The sequence below is a fragment of the Peromyscus eremicus genome, chromosome 5 (genome assembly GCF_949786415.1).
Source record: "Peromyscus eremicus chromosome 5, PerEre_H2_v1, whole genome shotgun sequence".
In the NCBI taxonomy this organism is placed as follows: Eukaryota; Metazoa; Chordata; class Mammalia; order Rodentia; family Cricetidae; genus Peromyscus; species Peromyscus eremicus.
In genome coordinates, this window is record NC_081420.1 from 76,025,094 (window position 1) to 76,047,632 (window position 22,539).

The window sequence follows — 22,539 nt, forward strand, 5'->3', positions numbered from 1 at the left end:
CCTGGTGTTCATTCTCTGCCAAAACAGAGGAGCATACATATTCATCCATGGTAGTTACATAAATCATCCCCATTTCCTTAAGCATACGAACATAGACAATTACATTTTCATTAAATCTGATGGGAGAAATGTAAACGTTTTAGAACTAAACTTGCACATATGTTCAATTATTTCATTTTTAAAATGGCAGGGAATTAGTATTTGCCAAAATGGAAAACAAAACTAACGTGAGTAAAAAAGAACAGGTGTTAGGGATTCAATCAATAGACAACATCACAGGTTTGTTTATTATAGAATTCATGAAAATGTGCATTTTTCTAAACACAGAATAATCTATGTTTATCCTACACCTTGTTTTCTTCTTTGAACCTAACAGGAACTACTGAGGACCAAAAGAAACACTAGTCATCCTACTGGACAGCTCCCAACCCTGGCTCCTAGAGCACCCTCTCCACTTTACCTGCACCTTTCTGAGAACATTTCCCGAGCTCTGGGGTTTTCACGTTCTGTAATTTAAAAACGGGCAGTCCCAAGGCCTCATCACCTCCAGTCTCTCTCGTCTGTGGCATCTAATCCTCTAGCATTGTTCATATCCCCAGTTACTGTTTGTCCTTTGTCTCTGGCATCGATCTGAAAGTTCTGCTGGGCAGGGGTTTTAATCTGAACAATGTTTTAACATCATTGGCTTAATATGTGTCTTGATTTTTCTCTTGCTTAGGTACACAGCTTTATTCAGTTTCCTGAGAACAACCTAGAACTATTTTCTGTAATGGCCTCCCACACTGACCTCCCATAAAAAAGCAATGGTTCCTACGCAGGAGTCCTGTAAGTAGTGGAATCCACTCTCATTTCCTGTTCTGTCTTTATGGTGATTTCTGTACTTTAAATTGGCATCATAGCATGCAGCATATACATGTGTGAACTGGCTAATCAAACCAATTAAGATGCTACCTCACGTGCTTATTTTTGCAGTGAGCACACAACCTCCACAAATATCAAGTGTATGTGTGTATTATGAACTATAATCACCACGGTAGGCAATCCAGCTCCTCACCATGCTTTTCCTAACCTAACACTATATCTTCGGCCAACATCTTCCCAACCTGACACTCTAGTCCCTGGAAACCACCATTCTGTTCTCAGTGTCTTAGAGTGTGATGTTTTCGGATTCTACTTAACAACCAGGACATACAATGTTTCTCTTTCTCTGCTTGGCTTACTTCAGTTAATATAATGCGCTCCAGGTTCATACTGTTGTAAAAGGCAAGATTCTTTCTTGAAGGCTGAATAGTATTCCACTGGGTTTATGTAGTGAATTTTCTTTACCTATTCATCAGCCTTTGGACACTCAGAGTGCTTGTATACCTTGGCTATTGTGAATAACACTGAAATAAATACACAATGGCAACACACCATTCATGTCCTTGGAATATATACCCAGAGCAGTGGGAGTTCTTTATTTAATTTTTTCAGGAGCTCTGCACTGCCTTCCAGAATGGCCATGCTGATGTGCATTTCCACCAGTGTGTACCAGGGCTCCCATCCCTCCCTACCTCCACTTATTATCCTTCATCTTTGGGTAACAGCCATCCTAACAGGAGTGAGGCAATACCTCAATGTAGCTTCATTCTGTGTTCCCCTGGTAGTTAATGATGTTGAACACTTTTTCACATACTTCTTGGCCATCTGTAACTTCTTTTGAGCTCAGTCTGTCCAGACCCATTGTCTGCTGTAATCAGGCTCCATGTTGTCCTGCTACTGAGTTGCTCCATGTGCATTTGGAGCAATACATAATTTTCAAACACACCCTCCAGTTCCCAGGCTGTCTCTCCACTCTGTGGATCACTCTCTTGGCTGTGTGGAAGAGTCCTGCTTTGCTGTGACCCCATTTATTTATTTATTTTTGCTTTTGTTTCCTGTGTTTGGGAGTCCCATGAAAACACCCATTTTCCCAACTCTGTCCAGGAGTGTTTCCTCTATCCTTCTAATGGTTTTATACTTCAGGGTCATGTGGATAGATCTTTTATTTTGATTTATTATTTGTGAGATGAATATCTAATTTCACACTCCTGCAGATGGAATGTCTAATTTCCCCAGCACTTTGTTAACTTCTTTTGTTTAAATTACTGTATTATTTTATGTGTATGGGTGTTTTGCCTGTATGAATGGCTGTGCACCACATGTGTGCCTGGTGCCCCAGGGGCCAGAAGTGGGTGTCAGATCTCCTGGAACTGGAGCTACAGTCAGTTGTGAGCCACAATGATCAAGCCTATGTCCTCTGGAAGAGCAACCAGTGCTCTTAACCTGGATCCATCTCCGAGCCCCACTGGGTTAGCTTTTAAAAGGTATTCTCCACTGATGTACTTTTCTGGGGGAAAACTGCATTAATTTCATCCATATGTACATTTTCCCAATAAGTGACCCACACATGCCATAGTCACTGATCCTTACATGTTTATCATAATTACCATTTTCTCAGATACTGAGTTGTTTTTTTAACACTCTTGACCCTATGTGTGCTTGTGCATGTGTGTAAAAACTCTTTTTATTTTCACAGAAACCAGCCTTGATTTTCAGATACAATGATCTTAAAATCTAAACATTTACCATAAATTACCTTTGGGTAGGCTTCTGAGATTTTTCCTGCTCTGTAGTCTTTTGACTAGTGATCATTCTGTGATACATCTTTTTGAGGAAGTTTGCTCTGGGGCTTAAATTCCTTTCCATGACACCCTCATCTTGTGATATCTCAAATAATGTTTCCTTCCTTAATCCCTCCTTCTGCCAGTTCTTAACTCTAGTATTCAACTAAATGTGCACCTTGAGGGAGTAACTGCTTGAGCATTCTACTAAGTAATTATGTGATGGAGTTGGTTGTTGATTTTGATACAAAAGGAATCACTGTAATTATTACCTCTTGGCTTCATATACAATATAAGGACTTTTTTTTTTAAACACAGGGTTATCCTCCTGCCTCAGCTTTCATACATGCTCGAATTCCAGGCCTGCACTCCTACCCCTGGCTAACAGCATTTGTCATGTTTCAGGAGAATGTTTTATAACAGACTTCATTACCAGTGATACGGACTTCTCCCCCAGCTCTGGGTTCTTTATAGTAGAGGCACCCACTCTGAAACATGTATTTGCGATACTTTGTATCTCCACAATTCCAAAGATATTCTGTCATGAATACTAACATTTATGAGTAACAGAGACTCCTTTCCATGCCAGGCTACTACATTCGAATGGAGAATTGAATTGTTTTGGATAGTACACTATCAACAGTGGGCTGCCATTTTTTGTTGTTTTTGCTTTATCTGGTCATGTTAAAGATGCTGATTTTGTCCATAAAAGAAAAAAAAACGAATCTTTTCTTCCTTGGTTCATAGAACTCTGGGATGTAACATATGCATGCAATGTGCATGGTGCTGAAATGTCATGGGAAGTCATGTGTGATGGGCAGCTCATCTAGAAAGGACCCTGCAAAGCTTCTGTACTTCCTCTTGTGTGATGTTGGGTTATTCTGTTTTCAGACACTGGTCAGCTTCTGTAGCACTCTCAAATCAGGTTCCTCTTCTTATACCCACCACAGTAGGGTAGCTATGATGCATCTGTTCATTATAGGCAGATACACTCATGACTACAACAGGAGTTATTACCCATAGTTAGTATTTATAATGTCGTCTGAGAGATAGGTATCAAACAATAGACTGTGAAATAGATGTCCAAAACTTGGGCTGAGTGACGAGAGACCAGAATCCAGGGAAGATGAAGAGAGGTAAAAGGAGGGGGATTATAGGATCGTCCCCACAAGGAAATCCTCATAGCAGGGGGTATGTATTGTATTTCTGACACTGTCCAATTAAACAAGAGTTAAGAGTACTCATTCAAAAAATTTTGGTGGTGCTGTGGGATTGAACCTAGGGTCTTCTGCATGCTAAGTAAGTACCCCACCACTGAGCTACACCACAGTCCTAAAGTTTTGTATAGCATGAGAACATGTATGGAAACAAACGTATAGCCCTTACTCAATAAAGTGTCTCTGTTCCTATTTTTATCTGAATAGTTATACACTGTGCTTTGAAATCTTATTCTGGGTGTGACTGTTTATCAATTCCAACAGAATTAAAGACAGGATCCGTTGTTATGAAATGAAGAGCAGATGGGAGCGGCAGAGGGGAGAGGGTCTTCCTTTGCTTCCCTCACCCCCCTCCACTCTAGACACAGGACACACACGATCACCAACTTACTGCAGGAAGCAGCTTTCAGCCTCGTCGGGAACATGGCTGCAATCACTCTCTAGTTAGATCCAAATGACTGAGTTGCCAGGTGAACTGTGTTGGTGGCAAACTCATTCTCCCTCACCTCCAGCACCCTTTTCCCAGAGATCAAGCAATTTTCCTGGGTAATGAACTGTGGCCGCTATCAAGTGGCCTGGAAATTAAGGAGTCCAAAGTGTCTCCTTAGTCCTTGTTTCCTTCTGGCAGCAGGGGACCTCTTGCTGCTACACCACCGACCTGTTTGTTCCAAGGCCAGCACGGGAGGGATGAGAAAGCAAGTGAAATTCAGGGAACACTTTCCTAGCTAATGACCATCAGAGTCTGCACGCCGTGTTTGTCGGTTAGATGATTATCTTCAGTCTGTTCTTCAGCAACGGAGGGAGCAGATGGGAGCAGAACACGCTGTGAGCCAGCGCCTTCTCCAAGAAAGTGGCCTCGGGCTTTGATTTACACCGATAACACACCAAAGTCTGGAGAAAGTGAGTGTAAGGGAACACAAACTTGTAATAAACGAGGCAGTACAAAAAAAAATAATGAAAATAATTCAAAGCTATGTACTTTAAAAATTTTAATGTCTTCCATAGAAAAATGAAAAGGAAATACCTATAATAAATTCACTTCATTAGCCGAGGAGAATATTTTTTCTCATGTAGTCAATGTTTTTAATCATTTTTAGTGACAATATGAGTAATTTCTTCTATTAAGCATTTTGCTATTTATAAAGTTTATGTTAAACATTTGATGTTTTATATGTTCAAACATTACTTTTTGGCATTTGCTAAAAATGTTTCCAGTTTGCTAATGAAAAGACCTGCCAGAAAATTTCTATTATTGTATGCCATTTTAAGAGAAAAACAACATAGGTATTATTGGTAATCCAAGCTACTAAAGGAAAAAGGTATTTATTTAACAAAATCTAAGTCACTACAAAGGAAGTGACTAAATTACACAAATTTTTACATTTAAATAATCTAAATTTTAGCTAAACATATGCTTACCCAGGAATAGCTTTATCTATGAATGAAATGAAGCTCCTGAAGATGAAACTATTATCCAAACCCATACAGTAACTATGTGGGACATCAAATGAAGACCTAAAATAAGGCTCTTGATGGGCATTTTTAATGATTTATAAGAACACCATACAAAGTATCCTAGAAAGAAAAATATGATCAAGTTCAACTGCATTCAGGAGTTAATAGAATTCTGTCTTAGTTTGGGTTTCTTTTGCTGTTATGATAAAAACACTATGACCAAAACTGTCTTAGGGAGGAAGCAAAGTTTTTATTCCTCATTACAGCTTGTTAGTCCATCACTGAGGGAAGCCAGGGCAGGAACTCAGGGCAGGAACCGGGAGGCAAAGATCTCAGAGGAGCTCTGCTTACTGGCTTGCTCAGCTTGCTTTCTTAGCCATCCCAGGACTGCTGCCTGCCCAGGGGTGGCACCACTCACAATGGGCTGGGCCTTCCCACATCAGTCACTAATAAGGAAATGCACTATAGGTTATTTCCTATAACCAAATCTCATGGAGGCATTTTCTCAACTGAGAGTCCCTCTTTCCCAACAACTCTTGACTTATATCAAGTTGACAATATACATAGTCAGGACAAATAATCTGGCCGAAGTCTATTCAGATTATTTACCAGAGAAATGGTCATATATGGAAATCAAGCTAGAACCCTACTGACCAGCAATAGTGCTAAAGGAGCATTGCAGTCTGTTGGGGGTGGGGAGTGATCAACAATCTTATCTAACTGTGAACCTTTCAAGGCACGTTGCCAACATGCCAGGCAAGATGTCATCCCCCCCCCCCCCCCCGCCCCCTATGTTACAGTAGCATGACTGTTGTGGGAATAACAAACCGCTGATTGGATTTGAGGAGAAAATGCATCGTACTGCCAATCTGGTCAAAACTCAAAGGCTAGTGTGGCCATAGGTCGTCCTAAGAGGTAACTTACTGCTGTTGTTTCGGTAAATGGACATATCAAACTGCTTCTAAATATTTGTTTATACCCATAGACAAATGCTGTTCTCAGCCTTGGCCAGAGAAGCTTCTCTTTGCAGTAAAAGGCAGTGACTTTTGGCTATTCAAGGTGCTGAGATTAAGTGAAAGTTGAGTGCTTAGCTCTGAACAGGACATCTCTATCACCCTCCTCTAAGGCCTGAGTATATCAAGAAAGAGAGGGTAAAAAGAGTGTAAGTCTGATGACAGGGAGAAAGGCTGGGCAATGCTACTTTCTGGGCATGGACAGAGCTACTGCAATCATGATCTCAAGCAGCTGCAGATGCCTTCACTGTGCATACATAGTACCGGCCCTGCCGGTAGTCACGGAAGGAAGAGGGGCTCATGGGGACTTACCCTCCTTGGGGAACTATTGGCTGTTGATAGGAGCTGTGGAAGGGACTGCCATTTTTTGCAGTTGTATACCCACTGCTAAGTCCACCACACTCCAGCAGAGAGTTCCACACCCGTTGTCTTCCAGTGGCTAAATTCAGTGGGTTGCAAAAACAAAAAATGACATGGATATGGGAAACTGTCCTGTAAGGGGAGGAAGGGAGTTAGCGGGATAGGGGGAGACACAGAGAGGGGAGGTGAAGGTAATCAGAATGCATTATGTATGTGTATGAAATTGTCCAAGAAAATTGAATAAAAATAATAAAGTATCAGTCAGAAGCCAAAGCCAGTTCTCTGTGAAAACCTTCATTAAAATATGTTAATTTCAAATTATAACAGAGTAGAGGAAGTGGTTCATGGGCAGAGTACTTGCCTGACATAGGAAAGAACCCAAGTTTGGTCTCTAGCTTTATAAACAACAACAACAACTTGTATGTGTGAATTAATTTAATACAGAGTACACTGTTCATACAGGTTCTTGTCCCATTTAAATGTTTTCTATCTGTTCTGGCTAGTTTTTGAGTCAGTTTCACCTAAGGTAGGGTCTTCTGGAAAGAAGGAATCTTCATCAAGAAAATGCCTCCATGTCAGGCCTGCAAGCATATCTGTAGGGCGTTTTCTTGACTGATGATGGAGAGGGGCAGTCTATTGTGGATAATGTTTCCCCTGGGATGGTGGTCCTGGGTACTGTAAGAAAGCAGGCTGAATTTTCTGTAAAGGCAGGGGCAAGTCTGTAAGCAGCACTCCTCCACAGCCCCTGCTTTGGTTCCTGCCTGCAGGTCTATGACCTGCTTAAGTTCACGCCCTGACTTTCCTCAGGGCTGGACTGACCTGAGAATTGTAAGCTGAAATAAACCCTTCCCTCTCCAGGTTATTTTGGTTATGGTGTTTTATTACAACAACAGAAGTCAAACTATGACGCCATCCTTTGTAAAACGACGAGGAATTCAAATGCTTCCTGCCATTCTGAATAAGCTCCCAACTTAGAAAGAAAAATTAGTCATGGTGAGACACTCTCTCATATACATCACACAGGAAGACAATCCTTCTCAAAAGCTAGCCATACCTTTAAAAGACACAACCCACTGGAGAGATGGCTCACCCGTTAAAAGGTAGGCTTACAATTAGAAACAAGAGTTTCTTTCGCAGAACCTAGTCTGTCTCTCCGCTCTAAGCTGGGTAGGGTGGTTTATGCCTTTAATCCCAGCACTCTGGTAGCAGAGGCAGGCAGAGCTCTGTGAGTTCAAGACTAGCCTGATCTACATATCAAGCTCTAAGACCGCCAGAGCTATATTATAGAGAGATACTGACAAAAGGGGGGGGGAACCATGTTCATTCCCATTTATTAATTCATTACAGGTTTGAGGATATTTTTATATAAAATGATCAAAAACCAAGCCAAAACAAAAACTGTATGGTAACAGCTTTTATTCTTTATAAAACAAAATATTACAAGTAATTTAAATTTTCAATAACACGTGACTGGCTTAGTATATTACAGTCCATTTATCAGTTGTGGAATGTTATAGTCCAGTAAAAAAGAATACAAAGGTCATGTAGACCTAAAGGAAAATTTGACTGGTAAGTAAAAGCAGTGTAGTACTAAAGCTGTATGTAACGTTTATGTATATTCCCAAATTATTATAATTATGTAAACTGCTCATGTTGAAAAGATTTAATACAATCTTTAATCACACAGTTGGGGCTAAGAAAGCTTGTTTTTCCTCCAAGAACTGTAGAGTGATGTGTGGTTGTGCATTTCTGAGTGCCTCTACGTACCTCTTTTCAGGCCATCCACCTCCCTGCACAGCCAGGAAACAATGAAACAGAGGAGCAGAGAGACGCAGAGGCAAAGCCAGTGTACCTGGAGGGCTTCCATCCCTAGACTTGGATCCACAAGACAAAAACAAAAAACAGTAACAACAGAACCCTCTTATCTTTATAAATTACCATCATTTTGTGTCAGCTCATTCAAATTGATGTCTGTGAAATTCAAAACAAGAAACCAAATTCAGAGTTTCTCTTATAATCTTTAACTTATAGCTGGATAGTAAGTTCCACATGGCACCTCCCCTACCATACTGGGGACTGTGCTGTCTGCCTTGGAGCGAGTCTACTACCTGGAGACACGCAGTGGCTTAAACCACACCCCCCCGAAAGTCACCTGCATCTCCAGACAATACTCCAGCTAAAGCTCACCAGGTTAGCTTCACTGTCCTCTTGGCTCTCGGATGCAATCATTCCACCTGAGGTGATACTTTTTCAGGGTAAGAATTTGCTTTTAGCCTTAGGTTAGAAAGAACTTTGTAGGAATTCCAGCAGACTATGTTGTTAGTGTTTTCTTAACACGAAGAGATTTAATCCTTGTGGACTTGATGTTTTTGTTGTTGCCTTTCATTTATAGTTGACCAAGTGCTAGACACCAGTACAAACTTACATAGACTGCCTCCCCCTTGTTCTTCACAAAAGCTTATTGAGCAGGGAGTCCCCAGTGACAAGAACGTCTACTCTCCCACAGCAGAAGTGCTAGCTTAAGCGTCACAAACGCAGAGATGAAAAGCTCAGAGCGAGAGAGGAGATTGATGAAAAAACAAAACCCCATGTAGCAATAGCACTGGAGACAGCTTGGAGGTAGAGTGCTTGCCTGCCACGTGTGAGGCTCCAGCTTCAATCTCCAGCACAAGTGGGGAAAGAAGAATGTTTGTGTGCATGGTCAGGGTTTGTGGCTGGAGCACTGTACTACCTTGCAGAGGCCATTGTTGTAGAATATTAGTTAAAAATGTTACATTTGTTTATGCTGTGGAATATTTGTTTAGTGATGCAAAGATGTGTTGCATTCTTTTATGTTACATTTGTTTAACTCTGTGGAGCTGTGTTACTTTGTCTGCCTAAAACACCTGATTGGTCTAACAAAGAGCTGAACATCCAATAGCTAGGCAGGAGAAAGATAGGCGGGGCTGGCAGGCAGAGAGAATAAATAGAAGAAGAAGGAGGAGGAGGAGGAGGAGGAGGAGGAGGAGGAGGAGGAGGAGGAGGAGGAGATGGAGGAGCAAGAAAAGGAGCAGGAGGAGGACTCCAGGGGCCATCCATCCAGCTACACAGCAAGCCACGGAGTAAGAAGTAAAGAAAGTTATATAGAATAAAAATAAAAGCCCAGAGGCAAAAGATAGATGGGATAATTTAAGAAAAGTTGGCTAGTAACAAGCCCAGCTAAGGCCAGGCATTCATAAGTAATAAGTCTCCATGCACTTATTTGGGAGCTGGGTGGTGGGTCCCCAAAGAGCAAAGAGTAAGAGCAAAAAAATCCAATGATAGGTCACTAGTTTGCTCCCAGCACCTACTGTGAGCAGCTCATAACGACCTATAATTCAGGTTCCAGGGGCTCCAATACCTTCCTCTGCTCTCCACAAACAACTGCATTCATGTAAACATGTGCCCGCACCCACATAATTTGAAATGAAATGAAACAAAAATATGTAGTGAGATGAGGCATTTAGGGGTATGTGGAAGAATGATTAGCTCTGCAAAGGAGACCGCTTGACAGTCCCAGGAATTCCATATGCCTGACACGTACAGACACTTTTTTAACCCAGCAAAACCAAACAAATCTGCCTTCTTGGAAGCAGGGACCTGGAAGACAGCCGATCTCACAGGGCTAGGAGTACCACTCCTGTGTCAGAACAAAAATAACGGCCAGGAAACAACAAGAATTAATGGGTACATTTGGGGCTTCTTTTTAATACTTGTTCATGGAGCATATATATTTTGGGGGTCTGTCATGGTAGTGAAGCATCATTAAAGAGCTGGCAACACCATATGAATATGCAGCCTGGCGCAATTTTGGTAATACTGACAACAGAGGAAATATTAATGCTGAACCTTTAACACAGCTACAGAGTTGTTAATACCTCTGGGAATGCTGACCCCATCTGAGATTCCTTGGGATCCTCACGGTATGTGTGCATCCACATGGCTATTCCTTCTTGAATTCCTTCTTAAATGCTTATTCTAAAGAAAAATGCTAGGGTTCTCTTATTGTTCATCCTGCTCATTTTTATTTTCCCTTCTCAGAATACTAATTAACATCTTGTATAATGCAGTCCTCCTAAGATCCAAGGCAATGTCCTACAGTTACTTTCAATATAATGTCCCAAATTCCCAAAGCATCATTCACACAATCTGTCTCCTACTCACCCACCTCCACAGCCTCATCTGGAACCAGGAACACCTTATAGTCAAACCCTCACCTCTACAGGTTTACCTCTGGAAGGGCTAGGCTTTCATCCTGGGATTTTTCATATCTTGTGATTTTCACCTTATTTCTCTCTGCTCTACTTGACTCGGATAAACTCCATTGTTTCTAGTACAGACATCTTCTACCTCATTCAGTATCTCCTATGTGTAACCATGACTCCCTGCCATTTGTATGGTCACTTTTGACAAATCTACTTCTCCCACAATCTGTAAGTTTCTTGAAGTCAGGGACTGTGCTAGATATTTATAGATCCATGCTGTGTCTATCACATAAAATGTTCTCAGGAACAGATGTTGAAAAATGTAATTAATACTTAATTATTAAAGATTTCTATGTGGCATAAAGAGTAATGACTAATTTGCATAATACTGGAAAGCTGCACTGAAATTAAAGATGAAAAAGTTAATAAAAACTTGTTTCTCAATCACAACACTTAAACATAAATTACAATGCCTCCCAAATTTAACCTGTGACTATATTAGTCACGTGGCAAAGGGGATATAAGGATACAGGTGGAATGGAACTTGCTTATCAGCTCATCTTAAAGCAGGGAGACAGATGGGATGATCTAGGCTGGGCTAAGATCATCACAAAAGCATCTACTTTGTTGGGTGGATGAGCAGAACAGTGGGCCAGTGGGCAAGCCATTGGAGAAAGGCTCTACAGACGTTGGTGAGTCTGGAGGCAGAGAAAGAGGCCCGTGAGCTGAGGAGTATGAGTGGCCTTCAGAGTTGGACAAGGCAAAGAAATGTTCTCCCCTGAAGTTTTCTGATGCCCCTAATCCTGCCAAAACCTTGATAGAGAATCATTTAATTGTGTGACACCCACTTTGGACTTCTGTCTTCCAGGATGATAAGCTATTGAATGTAGTTTTAATTCACTGGTGGGTCAGGTTTTCACAGCAGCCAAGAGAACACAAATATACCCACACAACACAAGAGTGAGTATCAACACAACTTCTGATAAGGTGGCTGATCCATGGTGTTTCTGTCTTTCTTTCTAAGGGAAATCTGGGGCTGATGATGGTATTTCAGCATCCAGAGCCACGCCTCTTCAGTTCTGGTCTGCCTTCCTTTTGGAGTCTGGCACAGCAGGTCTCACTTCAACCAACATGGAGAAGTGCAAGAATGGTGAGTCATGGCCTTTGAAGACTGGCCTCAGCGCTGCACACATCACTTCTATTTCTATCACACTGGTCAGAACTCACAGCATGGTGGCACCTAGGCCCATGCAAGGAGGGAAGACGCAGAGTCATTACTGCAAATGGCCAAGTGGCAAAAACCAGACAGTTCTGTCATTACCAAGTATTCAGTCATTATGAAATACCCTGGGAACTGTGTCTTAAGTACATATAAACTCCGATTTAAATTGCTATTTTGAAGTTGTCTCACCTAGACCTTAGATGATAGAACCTTCATTCTACAGTTATTGCATAATTGGTATCCGTTGGATTTTGCATGAACAACATATGTCAGGATAACATAAGACACTTACCTCACATTCAGATTTTAATTTAGAATTGGTGGGTACTCTTGACTGACAAGGTTGGACACAATTTCTAATTCCAACTTACATATTACTCAGGGTCCTGGCAGGAAGCAGGTGGCACCTTCAAAGGGTCACTGAAGAGAGTTTAATGAGGAGAATTCTTACAAAGGTGGAGGTAGCTTTTAAGGGAAGGAGTGGTAGAGAATCTAATCATTCTTTCTCTAGGCCTGAAGGTCAAGGGGGAAAAGCAGTTTCTAGAACTTAGCTACAAGACACAGGTGTCTGGCAGGAGCCATGGGCCTTGGTGAAGATGAGGCTGCAGCCACAGTGAGGGAATAAATATTCTGGACTCTCTCCTTCCTTTGATCTTTTGCCAATGCTTCCCAAACTGGCTGAAACTAAACCGACTCAGAGGACCCAGGAGCCCGAGTGATGGAGTCCACAGAAGCCAGCTCTCAGAGCACGGGCAGGCGGAGGCTGGGTTTAACCAGTCAGAAGAGTAATCATCATGCGAACAAGCAGGACGTCTTAGAGTTGGAACAATTTTAAAAACCTTGACCTAAAAGATAAAGGGAAAGGAACTATGTCAGACCTGGGACAAAGACAGACAGAGGAAGAGAATGATTAAAAAGTAAAATAGTGGGGTGGGGCACACTGTGTGGCCTAGTTATACAAGATAAAGCAGCAAAAACACCAGAAGCAAGGAGGAAAAAGGATGAGCAAGGTCAGACCCCCTTAGAGTTGTGGATGTAACTGAACACGGCATATTTCTGTCACAAACTTTCTCATGTGACCCTAACACAGTGGTGAAAGTTTTAAAACAGGCTATTTTTTTTTTTAAACTTTTAACTATATACGTTCCAAGGGGTAAGTGCTGGCAGTGCCTGTAACTGAGACTATGGGTCACAGAAAGCCAGGGGTGTAAGCCAGACAACAGATGCACTCTGTAACAAAATCAGTCAGCTGCTCAGAGAAGTCAAGACGCCAAACAAAGAAATCGTTGGAAACAAAGGGGCCAAGACAGCAGTGCAAACCGAATGCCAGACCCCTGACACCACACTAAGTACACTCCACTCCAAACCATTTGTTCAGCCTGGGCTCTCGTGTGTCAATTGCCTGAGCATGGCACTTGTGTTCACACATGGTACCAATAAAAGACATCTTCTAGAGGAGCTACTACTGTATTGGCTTTTGCAAATATCACTGACATTCTGCAAATATCTCCCTAAATTTATGCTTTTATATCTGATGTTTTGAAAAATGCCACTTAACAGCCCTACCTGTCAACAGTTCATTGACTTCTACTAAAAGTGGGAGCCTCGTCGGAGAGAAATTTTGTGGGTGCAGCACATAATAAAAATTCCCTGGAGTCATGAGGAAAATCTGTCCCTTCATCACCTCCAAGGAGGCTTGATTAGAAAAGCTGGCATGGGTCCTGAGGAGGACTGTTGGTTAAGCATTGCCCTGGGGTTCTGGCTGCAGAATCTAGTTGAACTGCAGCAGTGAGGTGACCATCAGCTTCCTTTGATCCATTATCAACAGCAAATCCAGTCTCAGCTGAGCCATTACGGAGAAGCAGCTGGGTCCCTGCATTCTTACATGTGTCCTGGTCAGTTTTTTGTCAACTTGACACAAGCTAGACTTATTTGAGCAAAGGAAAACTCAGCTGAGAAAATGCCCCCACCAGAGTGGCTTGTAGTGCCTTTTCTTGATTGATGACTGAGGTGAGAGGGCCCAGCCCACTGTGAACAGTGCCACCCCTGGGCTAGCAGTCCTGGGTTCTATAAGAAAGCAGGCTGAGCAAGCCATGATGAATAAGTCAGTAAGCAGCACTCCTCCATGGCTTCTGCAACAGTTCATACCTCCAGGTCCTTGCCCTGGCTTCCTTCAGTGGAATGTGATCTGAGAGTTTAAGTTTGACTAACCCTTTTTTCCCCTGTGGTGGTTTGGATGTCTCCCATCGGCTCACATATTTAAATGCTTAATCACCAGGGAGTGAAACTGCTTGAGAAGGATTAGGAGGTGTGGCCTTGTTTGAAGTGTGTCATTGAAAGTGTGCTTTAAAGTTTAAAAAGCTCAAGCCAGGCCCAGTCTCTCACCCTCTCTGTCTGCTGCCTGTGAATCAGCACGTAAAGCTTTCAGCTACTGCTCTAGCACCATGTTTGCCTGCTTCCCACCACGATGATCATGGACTAATCCTCTGAAACTGTAAGCAAGCCCTCAGTTAAATGCTTTTTTTTTATTATTATAAAAATTGCCTTGGTCATGGTATCTCTTCACAGCAATGGAACAGTAACTAAGACATCATCCAAGCTGCTTTTGGTCATGTGTTTCATCATAGCAGTAGAAACCCTACCTAAATGAGTACACTCCCACCACTTCAACAGTCCAGTGTGAAAACAGGTACTGAATGGAGAGTTGGCACTCACACAGACGTCTTCCTTGAGAAACCTGACATTTAAGTTTGATGAGGTCTAGAGAATTGCCATCATACTTTTAAATTGCACTTGGAAAGTGCTGTACCCTTGATTCAGAACACCTGATTTAAACTTCAAAATAGTAATTTATCAGTCTATCTTAATGTATATATGAATCTTTCATGAAGTATGTGCAAAGAGTATGAAACATTTATAGGAAAAAATTATAATTGAAAATAGTCCATCCATTTACATTTTCCAGTAAATTCTGAAAATATAGTAATCCACTTTTTACAGTATTTCTTGCTCGACACATATAATCCTAGTGTTACAAGTAGTGTTAACATTCGACTAACACATGAGTGTAGGCATGTTCTGTGATGTGTCAGTCACCGTGAACAAGACGTCTATGAAGCATGTTAAACTCACACTAGTCTCGTTACCCCTTTTATCTGAACTCGTTAATTTGAGACTGGGTTTCCTGTAGCCCAGGTTGGCCTGGAACTCAGCATATAGCCTTGAACTTCTGATTCTCCTTCTTCTACCTCCCAAGTGCTGGATTTAATCTAAACCTTAATAAGTTGGTTCCAAAACTATTTTCCCTGTTTTTTGGTTAAACTATCAGACAAGAATCAAGTTTAAAGTAGTACTTTATATTCTGAGACTTCTGTCTCTTTCTAGTACAGATTTTAAATATCTTCCATAACATTATGTAACTATGAATAGAAGTCAAATATTTAATTTGTAAGTTATCAGAGGCTTTTGTAAAAGTTAAACTTTGTATTAAATTTGGCTTACCAGTATTTCCTGGGCATGTTTTAAAAATAGAACTGAGCCGAAGTAGTTATTTGGGGAAAAGGAAAATGATAATGGAGAGATTAAGATCAAGATCAGCATGGGCATGAATGGCAACTATTGTGTTACACACTCACCTCAACTGTTCCTAAGACAAAGTAAAACACACGATCTTTACTTCATTGATGAGAACAGATTCAGAAAACTTAGACAAAACTTATTTCAGATATATTTATTAAACATCGACTAGGCGGTTAGGTACTCTGCTAGGTGTTGAGGATACAGAAATAGCAAGGGTTTACCATCCCTATAGTTAATAACTGCCCCCACATACTACATCAGCAACCCCAGAAGGAACAAAGTATCTTCTGTTTGTTTGTGTAGGCCTCTGATTGTTCCGCTAAGAACACAGAAGGGTTTACAAGCCAGAAAAAGAACTGGATGTGTGACACCTCCCAAGTGTAAGGGAAGGTAAAACAGGTGGTAGAGTGAAAAAAAAAATGTTCTTTTTGGCTGGAAGAAGGGTGACTGTAACAAGTGGAAACTAGACAACTTCTGGTAAAAGACAAAAGTTTATGATCTGATTCAGAAAGCAACTGAGGCCTGGCCATGGCTCATTCTCGTGATCCCAGCCACTCACAATGCTAAGGCAGAGGGCTCCCAAGCTTAAGGGCTGAGCTATAGGGTGATCCAAGGCCACTAATCCAAGGACACCATCTGACACAAACGTGTTTCAGTTAACAGGGTACCGAGGAAAAGAAGCACTGCCTACATGTACAAGGACCAAGAGACAGTCTAGTTTTGCAATGACTAAAGAGCTGATGTGCAAAGAACATGTGTCCCCCAATTCTTCAGACACTGCAAATGTGGGAAGCTTTTCATCTATAGGCAGCACTGCTTAATTACTGGACTTCGGCTGTACACTTACTTCATTTAATGACTCTTTTTAACATTTGGGGATTGGAGGGTTTTTTTGTTTTTTTGTTTTTTTTTTTTGAGGGGAGGGGGCAGAGTCTCACTATGCAGCCAGAGTTAGCCTGGGACTTGTGACCTTCCTGCCTCCACCTCCCACAAGCAAAGCTTACTGGTGTATGTCACCACGACTAGTCACACAATAAAATACCTTACCTAAGGCATGGCAGAACCTGTAGGCAGAAACTTACCAAGCAGCTTTCATGTGTTCACACTGTGCTGCTTTAGTGTATTATTTCTTATACTCCAAGGCATGTTTCAGTTGTTACTTCTATCCACAACTCTCGTTTATACACTAACATTTAGTAACTACATATCTGAAATGATGGCTTAGGTCATTTATCTCATAAAGTTGTCCCACACAATTCCTCCTTTGAAAGGGGTGGGAAGCAGGGAGAGAAAGGTAAATTTAAATTCCAGTTATTGAAGATGAGTATCAAAGTATTTGGGGTCTTGTACAAAGTCAAGGACTTAAGATAAAAATCAGCCTCAGGGAACACTAGTCAGCTTTGCTTTTAGCCTTGAGGTCATTATACTGCTCAGATATGTGTGAAAGTGTAGTTATTTTGAGGCAGAGTCCCACCGTAGTGAAGGCTGGCCTTGAACTTTCGGCCATCCTCCTGCTTCACGCTCTCGAAGTTCCGGATTACAGGTTTCCAGGCGTGCTCCCCTAGAGCTGTTTATGCCGCAGGGGCAAGTCATAACGCCCACGAGCCTGGCCACCCTGGGACCCTGCAGGGCGGAGTAGGCAAGGTGACAGCAGGTGAACCAGTGCGCGGATGAGGAAGTGAGCCTGGCACCGTGCGGGGGATTACTCATGCTGCTTTCCTGAGAGCGGAATTTCTCGCCTCCTTCTCTGTCCAGCTGAAGTTCAACCCAACTGCTGTCACTTCCCGTCCGGGTAGGCTGGGGGAAACCCGCGCGTCCGTGGGAGGGGAGTGAGTCTAGACAGAACTGGCCAGGTAGCTCGCGGCGCGTCCACGCCGTCCACGTCCCCGGCGCGCACGCGCGGGGCCGCCGCACCGACAGCTGGAGCGCGCGGGACCCGAGGAGTGCGCACCCGTCCGCGCGGGGTCGGCGCGGGTGTGGCCCGTGCCGCCAGCTCCACCTGGCCCAGGAGGCCACCCTGTCGCCTCCCGGCCCCGTCCCCAGCGTCCCGGCACCCTCCTCCGTCACCCCACCACACCTGAGCAAAACTTTTCCCTCGCCTCCCCGATTCAAACTCCGCAGCGTCCGAGGCTGCCGCAAACCGCCCCGGCCCTAGCAACAAGGTTCCGGCCGTAGAGCGAGCGCCGCTAGGTGTTAGGAAGGTGATGTCGTAAAGCCGCGAGTGTCGTAAACCAGGTGCGGTGGGGAGGGGGAGGGGTGGAGGCGGCGGGTGGGGGGGGGAAGGGGAGGGAGGGAGGGAGGGAGGAGGGGGAGGAGGTGACTCGAGCATTTAGACACAAGCGAGAGGATCATGGCGGATGGCCCCAGGTGTAAGCGCAGAAAGCAGGCGAACCCGCGGCGCAATAACGGTGAGTGGCGGAGGGGCCCGGCGCGGCGGCGGGCAGCGGGCGGCCGGACGAGGGGCGCGGGGCCGAGCGGGCCGGGGGCGGCGGCGGGGCCGGGCCGAGTGGAGTGGGAAAGTAAAGTAGTGCGCCCCGCTGCCGCCGCCGCCGCGGCCGCCGTCCTGGACCGTTATGTCTTACCTGCCTCTGCGCCTAGCGGTTCGCGCGGCCGCCGGGGACCGTTAGCCGCGCCGCATCCCGCCGCCGCGCCCGGCCACTTTTCCGCCCGCGGGTGGAGCGGCTGTTGCTTCTTTCCGCACTTTCTCCACTCTTGCCGCCCCTCGGCGCCTCCCCGCGCGCGATCCTCCCTCCGCGCAGGCCGCGGCGGCGGGGAACAAACTTGCGGCGGGCGGGCGGGCGGGCGCGGGCTGCGGGGCGGGCGCGGGCGGGAGAGGACGGGCGGCCGCGGGCCGGTTGCGTGTCGGCTGCGTGTCGGCCGTGCGCGCGTGTGCGCGGGAGCGGGCGCTGCGCGCCGGGTCGGGCGCCCGCGGTAAAGTTGCGCCCCGCGCGCTCGCGGGCGGGCGGGGATGGGGACGCGCGGGGCCGCCGCTAGCCGGGCGCTCCGGGAGCTGGAACCCCTCGCGTGCGGTGCCCGTCGGGGGCCGAGCGGGGTCGGGCGGCTCCTAGCTGCTGCCGTGGGGCGAGCGTGTGCGTGGACTCGCCGCCTGCTGCTTACGGCCGGGAAGCAGCACAGACAGGTCGGGACGCCCGGGCAGCCCGAGTCCCCGCGGGCACGGGGCTGTGTGCATGCGCCTGGCTTTGGCTCTTTCGGTTTGGGGAAGTTGTTACCTGGGCCGGACGCGCGAGCCGAGGGCAGATAATGGAGTTGGGCTGGCGCTCGGGGTCGCGAGTGGGGCGGGTGGGGGAGGGGGCGGGCGGCCCGACGGGCGCACGGGGCTGCGGCTCGCGGTGCAGCTGCGCGGGGGTATTGATTTGCGCGGATGTGCCAGGGAAACACACTCCTCGGCCTGGCTGCAGAGTTTTTTGTTGTTGTTGGTCTTTTTGTTTTTGTTTTTTAAGAAAGAGGGAAAGCCACAGGCACCAGGAGAGAGCGCGACACGCCGACCTGTTATCGGTGGGTGCATCGTGGGCTCTCCCAGCGTGGAGAGACGCAGGAGTTGCTAGATGGTGCCTCTCTTTGGCGAGTGTGTGCTCTAGGCTCGCGGCGCGGACAGCCGTCTGCTCCTGGTCATTGTCTGGACAGTCCCTGCGGCGGCGGCCGGGGGATGCCCCCGCCCGGGTACCTGTGTGTGGTGATGGGCGGCCACAGCCCTGTGCTGCTGCGGCCGCTGCTATATAAGGAATTCCTCGTGCCTTTCGCACCCGGTGGCTCCGTGGGGCTCCCGCGGGGCGTTAAACGACGAGTTTTTAAGAATGGGGGGTAATAAATGCGCCCCTGATGGCATCGATGTGGCGTCCAGAGAACTAGGAAATCCTGTTTAAGTGGCAACCCTGGCGCGCCCCCCGCGCCCCACCCCCGCCCGGTCTGTGTTGCTCCCTCCCCTCCGGGATGCCAAACGCCAGGTTTTGTAACCTTTCCTGGCAATTTTAGATTTTGTGTGGGATTTCCTGTCTAGAAGCAGATAGGAAGATTTTAGGCTGTTCCAAAGAGGATTCCTCTCGGTTGTAAACACATTTTGAATATATCTGAGCCTACATTAAAATCCCCGCTGCCATGAATGATTTTCAGTTGTTCAGATAAACGTTGTGTTTCAGAGAAGCCTGTTCGTTCGGAGGGAAAGGTGTGTTGGGTAGCGTCATTGTGGAGAGGTGACTGGTGGTGGCAAGGACCTGAGCACAGGCTACCGCAATTGTAATTTCCTGCTTCTAGCGTCAAATAGTGTCTGTTCTACATTGAGCTGTTGCCGCTGTCGCTGATGTGGCTTTATGAAAGGTAAGTTGGTTAGGAAGGGCTCTTCGCTGCCCTTACCTTATTTAAAATGTTGATTGCCAGAGAAAGGGGCTTTTCTTGTTGCTGACGACATGTGTGTGACATGTGAGTCTGAACCACCCAGCGTCTGTGCAGCTGCTGTAAACATGTTTACCTGAACAGGAAAGAATGGATTTTTCTCCTAGAGATCCTGAGATATTAATATCACACACATAAGGCATATCAACAGATGACTTAAGGGTGGAAAGCGATCCCGAAAGGTGCTTGAAATCAACAGGAAGGAGATTCTTGATCGCTGCAGCAAATGGCAACTTGTGCAGGTAGAAAAAAGATGGTGTTTAGTTTTCCCCTGCATGTATGTCAGCCCCCTCCTGTTTGCCGCCTTCCTTCTCAGGGGAGGGATTTATTTACCACGCTTGCTGTCAGTGTTTTTCCTTTGTGTTTAATATTAGAAAAACAGATTTGGGGCTCTTGAGCCTGAAATGTCTTGACTGCAGTATTCGTTACTCGGAGAAAACAAAAGGTGTGTGAGATAGCGCTGTGCTACCACAGGTATCTTCCATTTTCGTCACTTTTGGCTCTCTCTTTGTATTTCTTTTTGTTCTCTGATGCTTTCATCCATCGCTGACCGTTGCAGCCATGCTGTTTGATTCAGCCTGCTATTTTTGCAAATTAAAAATGAAGTTATATGCATTGTGTTGTGAAACCTGGGGATAGGTGCTGGTTGATATTTCTTAGCAACACAGTCATATTTAAGTTGCAGATGTTTGGGGAGAGAATTATCTGGAAAGATGTTAACTCTTAAAATTCATTTAAATGAATAAATAGCGGTGTATAGAGTTGGAGATTGTAATAGAGATATTTTATGTTATTTATGTGTAAATTATATTTGTTTTCATTTTTGAAGTATGGTATTTAGATTTTACAGCTAAGCCAGCAGTAAAACATTTTTATTTCCTTGCTAGAATACGGATGACAGCATCAAAAACTGTAACTTAACAAGGGTGTAGCAATTGAGCAGGCTTGCCTAAATCATCGAACCTTGTGTGGGGACATCACGGTAATGATGCTAGCCATCTAAAGGAATGGCATTAGGATTGTTGAAATTGATTTTTACTGTTTATAATTTAATGCTTTGTTGTATTTTGAAATATTTTTTATTTTCCAAAGTTCTGTTCTGTTTGATGTTTTCCTTCCCCCCCCCCTTTTATTCTTGACAAATGAGCTCTTGCTCCCAGTGGCTGCATGCTGACTAATTCACCTTAGATGGAATAGCAGGCACATACCTTTCTATCATTAGCACCATTTCTTCTTGCTGTCTTTAGAAACCACCAGTAGAGGATGCTAACCAAAACGACTGCTGGTGCAGCATCCTAAGCTTGCTGGTCCTCTCTGCTGATGGGGAATCTTCTGTGTCCTTCTGAGTCTTCCAACAAGACTAAGTGTCTTCTAGTTTACTGACACTAGAAAGAGGGAGGAATGTGTTCACGTGAATGTATTTACAAATTAAAGCTCCAAAATCTTGAAATTGGAGCTTTCTGGTATTACATTAAAGCAGTTATATTTATATTATAAAAACTTTGGTTTTAGACTTGGGCAAGAAAATGCAGTGATTACGTATATTTATTTTGCATATTCATCACCATACTTTTAAACCTTTTGTTGTTGTTGTTGTTCATAGTAGGAGTCTTGAAAAACACATTTTCAAATGTTAAAGATGTCCATGGTTAGGTATGGTAAAAGAAATTTCAGTTAAGTGACAGTACTGGGTAGTAAGTTCTCATAACTCGAGTAAACTTAAGACTGTAGATGGGTTGGGAGACTAAAGTAGATGCTAGTCATCTGTTGTTGGTTGTAGACTTTGATGTTATCCTTTGTCCTGTAAATCTCCTTATCACTTAATGGTGGCTCATTCTCATCCCATGCATACCTTTAGTGAAGAATCTGGCAGCATATTAACTTTGAGTTTACCAGTTATAAATTAATAAATACAAGTTTTTTTTAGGCTTTAACAATTTGTTAATTGATTGGTTATATTCAAATAATTACCACTTTAAGCAAACCAGACGCATTGGCTTTGGCTTATAAATAATTGCATGAAATTTAAAGTATTTAGTTATGTTATTGCTTTGTGTCAATACAGTTAAGTCAGTATAATCCTTAAGCCTTGCATTTAGGTCAGAAGTTAGAAGCATTTCTTTCCCTATTTACATTAATGGTAGTTCTAGAAATGCACTTGTGATTCTGCCATAATGCAGTAGCCACAGTGTTTGTCTTGAATTAAATAGGATATACCTGACTTGTCAGGTAAGTCTGTGTGAACTGCTTATGGATTGTGTTTGTAAACGCCGTTTTTCATTTCTGACGGGTCTTTCTTTAATGTGGTACTGTCCTACTTCTTGAGATCTCCATGAATGAGTATAATTAATTTCTTTTTTTTATGAATTAAGGAACTTATCAGAGTTCACATGTATGAAATTCTAGCATGAAGCCAAA

At 44.2% G+C, this 22,539-nt stretch overlaps 1 protein-coding gene and 2 long non-coding RNA genes across 3 annotated transcripts in view; 2 read left to right on the forward strand and 1 right to left on the reverse strand.

Moving 5' to 3' along the window:
- Positions 1–1,419: 1,419 nt before the first annotated feature.
- LOC131911554 (uncharacterized) lies at positions 1,420–9,658 on the reverse strand. Its single transcript, XR_009379393.1, has 2 exons — positions 8,455–9,658; positions 1,420–4,750 (listed from the first exon to the last, which is right to left on the reverse strand). It is a non-coding gene; the product is annotated as an uncharacterized LOC131911554 (long non-coding RNA).
- Positions 9,659–18,012: 8,354 nt separating this feature from the next.
- Zeb1 (zinc finger E-box binding homeobox 1) overlaps positions 18,013–22,539 on the forward strand; it is a 173,186-nt gene continuing 168,659 nt past the window's right edge. Inside the window, exon 1 of the mRNA XM_059263734.1 lies at positions 18,013–18,119. Coding sequence (XP_059119717.1) covers positions 18,062–18,119 — 58 coding nt within the window. The 5' untranslated portion in view covers positions 18,013–18,061. The remainder of the gene's footprint in view (positions 18,120–22,539) is intronic.
- On the forward strand, positions 19,090–22,105 carry LOC131911556 (uncharacterized). Its single transcript, XR_009379395.1, has 3 exons — positions 19,090–20,363; positions 20,496–20,595; positions 21,009–22,105. It is a non-coding gene; the product is annotated as an uncharacterized LOC131911556 (long non-coding RNA).